Source organism: Procambarus clarkii, chromosome 12 (genome assembly GCF_040958095.1).
Source record: "Procambarus clarkii isolate CNS0578487 chromosome 12, FALCON_Pclarkii_2.0, whole genome shotgun sequence".
NCBI classification, from domain to species: Eukaryota; Metazoa; Arthropoda; class Malacostraca; order Decapoda; family Cambaridae; genus Procambarus; species Procambarus clarkii.
This window is the reverse complement of record NC_091161.1, coordinates 7777222-7789419: the sequence shown is the minus strand read 5'-3', so window position 1 is coordinate 7789419 and position 12198 is coordinate 7777222. Positions and strand designations below refer to the sequence as shown.

Here is a 12198-nt window from a genome sequence, read left to right as displayed (position 1 = left end):
TTGAATTCATTAAGCAGTGATTTGGTGGAGGCTGACTCCATACACAGTTACAAATGTAGATATGATAGAGCCCAGTAGGCTCATGAATCTGCACACCAATTGATTGACAGTTGAGAGGCAAGATTAAAGAGCCAAAGCTCAACCCCCTGCAAGGACAACTAGGTGAGTACACAGAGAACACCAGGTAGCAAAACCAAAAATTCGGCCCCCAAATATAGTGCAAAAGTCATCCAGTTCCCTCCAGCCGAGCAGAAACCATCCGCCCACCACGGCTGAGGGCACACCAGGAGCCCACCTCGGCTGAGGGCACACCAGGAGCCTGTAACGGCTGATTCTCTCCTTAACCTCCCTCTCTTCCCCCCTTCCCCTTCCTTTCGCCCATTTGTCAAGGGCCAAGAGGTTGACCTGAGGGTGGTCTTGCTAGCTTGGTCCTCTCGGTGCCAATGTTCCCCACTCAGATTCTCTCTCCATCCACCTCTCATTCCCTCTTTCCCCTCTTTCACTGGTTCCTCCTCCATACCAGGCGAGTCAGATGTCCCTACCTTTTATCTGGGAGGAGAGAGGGTTGAACCATATTAAAATATTAAATATTTTACCATATTAATATTGAGGAGACCATATTAAATACTTCATACCAAGACTCTTCTACAAATTAGAGGTATTGTCAGGCAACATCACCATGACAAGATAACTGAGGAAAGGAGGTTAGAAGAACAAATCAGTGAATCTATACGCTGGTAGAACATGGTTGCAGCTGGTAATCCCAATCATTATGGACGAAGAAGAGGTGGCCGCAGGAGAGAATCAGTAATAGCGAGAATCCGTCATGGACAAATTTCCATGGAGATTCGGAATGAAAACAACAGTTGAGCAGCAGAGTTGCAGAATCTGCGGTGAGAGTGATGGACACCGCCATGACCACTATCTATGAGAATGTGAAAATCTGAGAGAAATTAGAAATATGTGTAGAATAATAAACCTCACATTGTTTGAGTTAGGAAAATACCGTTTGTCAAACATCGATACTGGTATTAAAAGATTCCCAGATTCTGCAACCGCAAGATAATGTAAGATTTTAAGGGTTGACAAATGTTAATCTTCTTGTCTGAGAAGGTGTATGCGTGTTAGTACAGCCACTAGCACGCATAACGTTTCGATCAAGTCCTTAATCCTAATTTTCACAGACACACATCCCCAGGAAGCAGCCTGTAGCAACTGTCTAACTCCCAGGTACCTATTTACTGCTAGGAAACAGGAGAATCAGGGTGAAAAAAACTGCCCATTTGTTTCCGCCTTCCGCCGGGGATCGAACCCGGACCCTTAGGACTACGAACCCTATAATCCATCCCAATTCCTAGACTTCATCCCTAGTCTATCCCTAGACTCCAATACCCTATCCCATCCCTAGACACTCCACACATCATTATACCATCCCTAGGCCCCTGCACACAGCATTATACCATCCATAGGCCCCTGCACACAACATTATACCATCCCTAGGCCCCTGCACACAGCATTATACCATCCCTAGGCCCCTGCACACAGCATTATACCATCCCTAGGCCCCTGCACACAGCATTATACCATCCCTAGGCCCCTGCACACAGCATTATACCATCCCTAGGCCCCTGCACACAGCATTATACCATCCCTAGGTCCCTGCACACAACATTATTCCATCCCTAGGCCCCTGCACACAGCATTATACCATCCTAAAGCTCTCCACACAGCATTATACTATCCCTAGACTCTACACACAGCATTATACCACCCCTAGACTCTACACACAGCATTATACCATCTCTAGACTCTTCACACAGCATTATATCATCCCTAGATTCTACACACAACATTATTCCATCAATAGAATCTGCACACAGCATTATACCATCCCTAGACTCTGCACACAGCATTATATCATCCCTAGACTCTACACAAAGCATTATGCCATCCCCAGATTCTACACAAAGCATTATATCATCTATAGACTCTGCACACAGCATTATACCATCAATAGAATCTGCACACAGCATTATACCATCCATGGACTCTGTACTGAGCATTATACCATTCCAATACTCTGCACACAGCATTATACCATCCTTAGGTTCTACACACAGCATTTTACTATCTAAAGACTCTGCATACAACATTATACCATCCCTAGACTCCGCACACACATCATTATATCTTCCCTAGACTCCACATACAGCATTATACCATACTTAGACTCTGCACACAGCATTATATCATCTCTAATCTCCGCACACAGCATTATACCATCCCTAGACATCGCACACAGCATTATATCATTTATAGACTCTGCACTTTGCATCATTATACCTTCCATAGACTGCACTTAGCATCATTATACCATCCCCACAACATTGCTAAAGCCTCCATGCACATACCATAGACATTTTCTACCCGTCCTCATACCCACTGCATCACTAACTTTCTGACTTCCGTCCCGCAGGAAAGATCGCCTCAGATATACGAACTTGGGTGTGAGTGGGACTTCTGGCAGCGGATGTGTTCGGACGGGTATAACAAGTGCCCCGGGGCGGCCTCCAGGGGCGTGGCCATTATCCATGGTTGCGCTCAGACTTTCTTTTTTAATCAAGAAAGAAAGATTCAGGTATGCTTCCTTGTGTTCTGTCTTTCCCTAGACACACATGACTATTATTGTGATTAGTCACCTTGTAGCCAGGTATTCTCCTACATGTATAGTGCTATTACAAAGTGGCGTAATCACATCACTCGTAATCAAATGTCAACAAAGAGTCAGGTGAGGTAATAATTGATCACTAGTAATACGGTGCCTCCAGAGACTCTGGTGAACAAGAACAAGAGTCTTGTGGACAAGGACAAGAGTCTTGTGGACAAGGACAAGAGTCTTGTGGACAAGGACAAGAGTCTGGTGAACAAGAACAAGAGTCTGGTGGACAAGAACAAGAGTCTGATGGACAAGGACAAGAGTCTGGTGAACAAGAACCAGAGTCTTGTGAACAAGGACCAGAGTCTGGTGAACAAGGACAAGAGTCTGGGTGAACAAGAACCAGAGTCTGGTGAACAAGGACAAGAGTCTGGTGAACAAGCACGAGAGTGTCAGGTTGACAAAAAAGGTACGCCAATGATGAAGCGTCAGAAAAACCAAAACGATTCGACATTGGCGTACTTTCCACTACTCTGGGAAACCCTTCCCCCCACACACAGGCTGGGAAATTGTATTTATTTCAAAATCACATGATTTGTGTTTCACAATGTTTACAAACTTTGTAGTCACTACGGTAATTATTTTCAGACAAACTCTTGATATTTATTTGTTGTTTAAAACACCACTTGATTCAAATCCCGTCTTTATTAGCCATCAAATTTAGTAATACGACTCCCTTATAATAATCTGACTTCTGATGAAGTTACTTTAGGGAGTAAAGATTTATGTATGTAAATTATAAATGGTATGAACATGCATAACTGAAAAGTGCCTCACAAACAATTTATTTAGAATATCTATATTTATAACTGTCTGTAGAGAATGACTGTCTGTATGTCCTAATTAAGTTGGAAACCTCTCACTGTGATGAAGCCTCGAGGCTTATGACCAGCTTCATTAAAATATGCTGCCTTGAATGTAATATTATAGAAGTCTCATAGCGGGGTCGGGGTCGGCCTCCATGTCCCCCTTCCCTTGCAGGGGTTTTGGCCGGTAAACCGCTGTCACAAAGTTAGCAGACACGAAATGTGACATCCAAAGTAGGTAATGTATAGCATTCTTTTACATTAGAATGTAAAATATCTATTGCATTCAGATATTTACTCGCAAAATGCATGTTCAGGTGAGAAATTGGCTTTCTGCCCACAAGGTTTCGGTTACAGCTGTAATGAGAGGGCAGAGGAAAAATTATTACAATGATTCGGGGAGACGGGGAGATATGTGGGTAGGTGGTGTCATCGAGGGGGTATGTGAGGGAAGTGGGGAGGATCTGTATGAAAGGTAAAGAGTGTGGGGCAGGGGGGTAAGAGAATGGGCAGTGTTTGTGTAGGGTAAAATGGGAAATGTGTGTGAAGGAAGATCGTGTGGTCTTAGGGGCGATGGGTGGAGAATGTGGTGGGGGTACGTAAGGAGACCAAGAGGACAGTATATGTGCTAGGAGATGGATATGGTGTTGGGAGGGGGGACGAGAATGGTGTGTGGAGTGGAGATGGGGAGGGTGTAAGTGAGAGAGTCAAGGGCAGTGAAAGTGTAGGAGGAAGATGGAGGGCGGTGTCCAACATGAGTGTGGTGGAGGTGGAGGGCGGTGTCCAACATGAGTGTGGTGGAGGTGGAGGGGGTGTCCAATATGAGTGTGGTTGAGGTGAAGGGCGGTGTCCAACATGAGTGTGGAAGGGGGGGGGGTGTCCAACATGAGTGTGGTGGAGGTGGAGGGCGGTGTCCAACATGAGTGTGGTGGAGGTGGAGGGCGGTGTCCAACATGAGTGTGGTTGAGGTGGAAGCGTGAGACAGCGTGAATGTGGTGTAGGTGATGTCCAGCGTGAGTGTGGTGGAGGGGGGGTGTCAAGCGTTGCGCTCTGGTTGTCGGTCTGGAACATAAGAACATACGAACAAAGGCAACTACAGAAGGGCTATTGGCCCATACGAGGCAACTCCTATCTATAACCACCCAATCCCACTCATATACATGTCCAACCTGCGCTTGAAACAATCCAGGGACTCCACCTCCACCATGTTACGCGGTAATTGGTTCCACAAATCAACAACCCTGTTACCGAACCAGTATTTACCCAAGCCTTTCCTAAATCTAAATTTATCCAATTTATACCCATTGTTTCGTGTTCTCTCTTGTGTTGATACTTTTAATACCCTATTAATATCCCCTTTGTTGTGACCATTCATCCACTTGTAAACCTCTATCATGTCACTCCTAACTCTTCGCCTTTCCAGTGAATGCAATTTAGGCTTTGTTAATCTTTCTTAATATGAAAGATTTCTAATTTGGGGAATTAACTTAGTCATCCTACGCTGGACACGTTCAAATGAATTTATATCCATTCTAAAGTATTGCGACCAAAACTGAACTGCATAATCTAAATGGGGCCTAACCAGAGCAAGATATAGCTGAAGAACAACACCAGGTGTCTTGTTACTAACGCTTCGATTAATAAATCCCAGTGTCCTATTCGCCTTATTACGAACATTCATGCATTGATCCTTTTGTTTTAAATTCTTACTAATCATAACTCCCAGATCCCTTTCGCAATCCGACTTCGCAATCTCAACACCATCTAGCTCGTATCTTGTAACTCTATCATCATTACTCAGCCTCAAAACTCTACATTTATCAGCATTAAACTGCATCTGCCAATCTTTTGACCATTCTAAAACCCTATTTAGTCACGAGTCTTCTTTCGTGTTGATTTCCCTACCGATTTTCGTATCATCTGCAAATTTGCAAATGTTGCTACTCAAACCTGAATCTAAATCATTTATATATATTATAAGCAACAGAGGTCCAAGGACAGAGCCCTGAGGTATTCCACTAACATTATCTTGCTCTGACTTAACCCCATTTATACTAACTCTCTGTTTCCTTTGGAATAGCCATGCCCTAATCCAACTTAATATAGCACCCCCAATACCATGAGCTTCTATTTTTTTAATTAGTCTTTCATGTGGCACTGTATCAAAAGCTTTGCTAAAGTCAAGGTACACAACATCACAATCCTTACCACTATCAACTGCTTCAACTATGCTGGAATAAAAAGTTAGCAAATTTGTTAAACATGAACGACCATTTGTAAAACCATGTTGCGTCTCATTTATTAATTTAGGTTTTTCAAGATGGAGACGAATTGTATTTGTAATTATTGATTCAAGTAACTTTCCCACAATAGACGTTAGGTTAATTGGCCGATAGTTTGACGCAAGTGATCTAACTCCTTTCTTAAAAATTGGTACCACATTAGCTACCTTCCATGACTCTGGCACTCTGCCTAACTCTATTGATTTATTTAATATGGTAGACAGTGGCTCGGAAAGCTCCTCTTTGCATTCTTTAAGCACCCTGGCAAACACTTCATCCGGCCCTGGGGATTTGTTTGGTTTGAGTTTTACTAATTGTTTAATTACATCCTCCCTGGTAACTGCTAAACTAGTCAACCTGTCCTCATCCCCACCCACGTAGACTTGTTCGGCTGAAGGCATATTGTTAAGTTCTTCTTTAGTAAATACAGATATAAAATATTTGTTAAAAATACTACTCATCTCCTTATCATTATCCGTCATTTGACCTGTCTCAGAGTTTAATGGACCTATCCTTTCCCTAGTATTAGTTCGATATAACTGAAAAAACCCTTTAGGATTTGACTTTGCTTGCTCTGCGAACTTCATAGTTTCTTTTAGCTTTCCTAATCTCCTTTTTAACATTTCTAACCAGTTGTATGAATTCCTGTTCTAAACTGACTTCCCCATTCTTAATCCTTTTGTACCAAGCTCTCTTTTTACCTATAAGGTTCTTTAAATTATTTGTTATCCACTTTGGGTCATTAGTATTCGATCTATTCAATTTGTATGGTATACTACGTTCCTGTGCTTTGTTTAGAATATTCTATATAAGTTATATATTAAATCCACATCGAAATCCCCTTTTATGTCACCTGTTGCTGGGTTCATGTCTCGCTCCAAGACCGGCCCACACCTAATACCCAAGTCTATCTAATCTATTTGACCCAAAAAATTTCTTAGGCTATTGAAATCAGCTTTTCGAAAATCTGGCACTTTAACAGAATTTTCTCCTGCAGGTCTATTCCATTCTATGCTAAATCTGATAACTTTGTGATCACTGTTCCCTAGCTCACTTCCTATTTTGATGTCATTAATTTGTGTTTCCCTGTTAGTTAACACTAAATCTAAAATATTATTTCCCGCGTTGGTTCCTTAAGGTGTTGCGTAAGAAAGCAATCGTCAATTAATTCTAGAAAATCTTCTGCTTCACTAATCCCTGTTTTGTTCAACCAGTTTATTCCACTAAAGTTAAAGTCACCCATGACATAAATACTGTTAGATCTAGATATTTCATCCCATAGATGCTTTGCTTCCATTCTGTCTAAATTTGGTGGCCTATATATAACTCCTATTATAATATTATTTGCTTTTTCGTTTAATTCTATCCAAATAGTTTCTGTGTGTGGCTCAGTTTTGATTCCCTCTTTGAGACTACATTTCAAATTGTCCCTAACATATATGGCTACTCCCCCTCCTCGTCTTATATATCTATCTGCGTGAAATAGTTTAAATCCATTTATTTGATATTCAGCTAATAGTTCTCTATTTTCTACATTCATCCACGTTTCGGTAAGTGCAATAATATCTATTTTTTCTGTGCAGACAAGAGCATTTAATTCGTTAATTTTATTTCTTAGACTTCTACTGTTAGTGTAATTCACCCTAAGTGAATTGTTATTTTGAGGCCCTTTTCTTTCCCTGATCATTTTGCCAATTCTTTTCTCCCACGAACACATACTTTTATTACCTCCTTCCTCCAAATCAATTCCCATACCACTATCTACTAACAGTTTAAACCCAAACAAACACCTCTAACCACTGGTTCCAACGAGTTCGCAACAGCAACAACCGCAGCCCTCGATAGATGCACCCCATCACGAGCATACATTTCATTTCTTCCATAGAAGTGTTCCCAGTTGTCTATGAAAGATATTGCATTTGATTTGCAATATCTTTCCAGCCAGCAATTGACACCAAGTGCCCTCGACATCCATTCATTACCCACTCCCTTTCTTGGAAGAATGCCACATATGATCGGGATTCCTCCCTTGCTCCTAATTCAATGGCTGTCCTGAATCTCTGTATTAGTTCCTCATTCCTAACTCGTCCAACATCATTACCCCCTGCACTAATACAAATAATGGGTTTGTGCCCATTTCCCGTCATAATATCATTCATGTTTTCAACAATATCACCAATTCCAGCTCCCGGATAGCAAACCCTTAATCTGTTCCCCCTATCTCTGGCACAAAATGTTCTGTCTAAATACCTCACCTGGGAATCTCCCACAACCAAAATTCGCTTCTGTGCCTCCTTAACTTTCTGAGCAGCCTGAGGAGCCTGTGCTCCGCCGCTCCTCGCTGATTTCCGTTCCGAGTGAACTGCAGGCTCACCACAGCACTCGTCCTCCAACACGGCAAATGAATTTGCTGTCCTTAGAGCGTCTGTAGGCGGCCTTGTCAAGGTCTTCTTAAGACCCCTACGACTCTCCACGATGAGGTCCCGTCAACACTGGTCTCCTCCTTCGTTTCCTCCCGAAGTCTCAGCCGTCGTACCTCCTCCCGCAGGAAATCCATCTCTGCTCTCAGAGCTCCAACCAGACTCACCAAATCCTTCACTAATCCTTCCATTATTGCAATAATAATGTTACTACAATCGGAGCTCCAGCTAACACAACCTCTCACTGTGACTGCACCTGACTACTGAGTTATATAGCCACAAGAAACCCACACCTGACACGGGAGACATTTCCCGTCCACGAGGCTAACCATAGCCCGTGCTTCTTGCCCCACTCCTGTGCCAGGTAAGTCACCATAGCCCGTGCTACTTGGAACTTGTTCCGAGTAGCTGAATCTATAACAACACACCTGACTTGATGCAGTCTTAGAGGGTGCATCTCTACCAGTACTCAAAATGTACTACGTTCAAGCAGTTAGGTCACTCATCGACTATGCTGCTCCTGCTCTTACATCCCTCAGTGATAACCAGTGGGAGAAACTGGAAGTGTCTCAAAATGATGCTCTGAGAACAATGCTTGGAGCACCTATATGGACGCGTAGAGAGAACCTTAGAATGGAAACAAATTTACCAGCATTAGAAAACAGGATGAAACAAAGGATAGCCACCATAATAGGAAAACTTACTGGAACAACCGCCAGGCTGTCAATCAAAGACAACATACAGAGATCATTTCAGAAAAACCTACAGTATAGAACACGCTCATGGATGGATAATGTGGTCAAGATTTTAGAGAAAATGGACATGACATGGACCATTAAAAACAAAGGGGAAGAAAGACCATATCAACACTTTCGTCAGCCTCCTACATGGGAAAAATCGAATCTAAAGATAATCATTTAAAGATTACCAGTTAAAAAATCACCATGTGACCCGCAGAGGCTCAAGGAAGTAATAGAGCAACAAATGGAAACTATCTCTAGACCCACAACGACTCACATCTTCACAGACGGATCAGTTGATCAAGAAAAAGGTTCTGCTGGGGCAGCAGTTTACACTACCAACCATGAAGCTTACTGGAGCATGAATAGTGGGTGCTCAACATTGCAAACAGAATTATATGCCCTGAAGGAGGCAATAAACTATACAATTGAGAATAATTTACATGATGTCATCATTCATACCGACTCTAAATCTTCGCTCCAGGCATTGTTATCCAGTCAGCACAGAGATAATATACAACTCCTCACAGAAATTCAACATATAGGAAAAGATGCCCATAATCGAGGGCTGTCAATCACCCTAAATTGGATACCAAGTCACATTGGCATAGATGGTAATGAAAAGGCAGACTCACTAGCAAAAACTGCCACTGCTTTACCTGTTGTACAGGTTCAAATACCTCCAAGTTTCTCACAGATAAAGGAGCAAATCAAGAAGAAAATATTCTCAACTATCAAAAGTCGCCACAGAGCCAAAGTAGCGGAAGGAAGATCCACTGCGATATGGTACGAACAAGCCACTGGTTACTCCTCTTTCAAGCCTGACAAAAAGATATCCAGAGACATTGCAGTAGCCATACACAGACTCAGACTTGGGTACAAGTGCTGCTGGGAGGTAATGAACCCAATAGTTAAAGTGTCACATCTGTGGAACAGAAGCAGAGGCGCCGCTATTGCATTACTTACTGGAATGTGAAGCTACTGAACCCCTGCGCATCGAACTCAACATTAATCCAACGACAGCAGCTGCATTAGATGCACATTCCACCGCGACTACAATGATTAGAAAAGCTGTTGAGGAATGCGACTAATTAGTGAGCATTCTGCATCTACATCCGCCACCAAGATTATGTTAATAAAACAAGATTAAAACCAGTGCACTAAAACAGAAGCGATAAATAAGCAGGGAAAAAGGAGAAGTCTTCTCCTCCATTTTAAACTTAGACCCAAATATCACAGGAAAAAGGTTATAATGTATAACCAAACTCAATTACGGGCTCACCATAGCCCGTGCTACATGGACACTTCGTCCTGAGTAGCTAAATCTTTAACAACAACAACAACACACCTGACTAGTAAGTAGAGATCTGCTACGGTATTTATTTTATTAGAGACTGATCGATGTCTCACAGTGTACCGTGGAAGTCCTTGATGACCCTTGAGGACACGGGATTCACTCTCTAGGGTGATGGTGGTAATGGTGCCACTGTAACACAACCTGACGTCTGAGTGTCCTGGACAAAACTGACTTGGAAGCTTGGAAGCTCTATTTATATCCATCCAATCTCATTCATATATATGTCTAACCTATGCTTGAATCCATTAAGGGATCCTACTTCTATTATGTTATGCGGTAATTGGTTCTACAAATCAACAACCCTGTTACCGAACCAGTGTTTACGAAGATCTTTCCTAAATCTAAACTTATCTAATTTATACCCTAATATATTACTTCGTGCTCTGTCTAGTGTTAATTCCCCAAATTAGAAATCTTTCATATGAAGAAAGATTAACAAAGCTTAAGTTGCATTCACTGGAAAGGCGAAGAGTTAGGGGCGACATGATAGAGGTTTACAAGTGGGTGAATGGACATAACAAGGGGGATATTAATAGGGTATTAAAAGTATCAACACAGGACAGAACACGAAATAATGGGTATAAATTGGATAAGTTTAGATTTAGGAAAGACTTGGGTAAATACTGGTTCAGTAACAGGGTTGTTGATTTGTGGAACCAATTGCCGCGTAACGTGGTGGAGGTGGGGTCCCTCGATTGTTTCAAGCGCGGGTTGGACAAGTATATGAGTGGGATTGGGTGGTTATAGAATAGGAGCTGCCTCGAATGGGCCAATAGGCCTTCTGCAGTTACCTTTGTTCTTATGTTCTTATGTTATGTTTATAATATATATAAATGATTTAGATTCAGGTTTGAGTAGCAACATTTGCAAATTTGCCGATGATACGAAAATCGGTAGGGAAATTAATTCGGAGGAGGACTCACTATCACTTCAAGTTGATCTAGATAGGGTTTTGAAATGGTCAAAGGATTGGCAGATGCAGTTTAATGCTGATAAATGTAAAGTTCTGAGGTTAGGTAATGATGATAGAGTTACAAGATACGAGCTAGATGGTGTTGTGATTGCGAAGTCGGATTGCGAAAGGGATCTAGGAGTTATGATTAGTAAGAATTTAAAACAAAAGGATCAATGCATAAATGTTCGTAATAAGGCAAATCGGACACTTGGATTTATTAATCGCAGCGTTAGTAACAAGACACCTGGTGTGGTTCTCAAGCTATATCTTGCTCTAGTTAGGCCCCATTTAGATTATGCAGTTCAGTTTTGGTCGCCATATTATAGAATGGATATAAATTCACTTGAACGTGTCCAGCGTAGGATGACTAAGTTAATTCCCCAAATTAGAAATCTTTCATATGAAGAAAGATTAACAAAGCTTAAGTTGCATTCACTGGAAAGGCGAAGAGTTAGGGGTGACATGATAGAGGTTTACAAGTGGATGAATGGACATAACCGGGGGGATATTAATGGGGTATTGAAAGTATCAACACGGGACAGAACACGAAACAATGGATATAAATTGGATAAGTTTAGATTTAGGAAAGACTTGGGTAAATACTGGTTCAGTAACAGGGTTGTTGATTTGTGGAACCAATTGCCGCGTAACATTGTGGAGGTGGGGTCCCTCGATTGTTTCAAGCACGGGTTGGACAAGTATATGAGTGGGATTGGGTGGTTATAGAATAGGAGCTGCCTCGTATGGGCCAATAGGCCTTCTGCAGTTACCTTTGTTCTTATGTTCTTATGTTCTTATGTTGATACTTTTAATATCCTATTAATATCCACTTTGTTATGTTCATTCATCCCCTTGTTCACTTCTTTCATGTCACCCCTAATTCTTTGCCTTTCTAGAGAATGTAACTGAAGCTTAGTCAATC

At 41.9% G+C, this 12198-nt stretch overlaps 1 protein-coding gene across 2 annotated transcripts in view; it reads left to right on the top strand.

The window, feature by feature from the left end:
* LOC123772838 (glucoside xylosyltransferase 1) overlaps positions 1-12198 on the top strand; it is a 155958-nt gene that overhangs the window by 141747 nt on the left and 2013 nt on the right. Inside the window, exon 8 of one of the 2 annotated variants that reach the window (XR_011228170.1) lies at positions 2477-2619. Coding sequence is in view for 1 of the 2 variants with exons in the window: in XM_069323214.1 (XP_069179315.1) it covers positions 2477-2638 (162 nt within the window). In the remaining variant the exon portion in view is untranslated. Of the gene's footprint in view, positions 1-2476; positions 2639-12198 lie in introns of those variants that run through there. The other variant, XM_069323214.1, reaches the window with a different exon arrangement.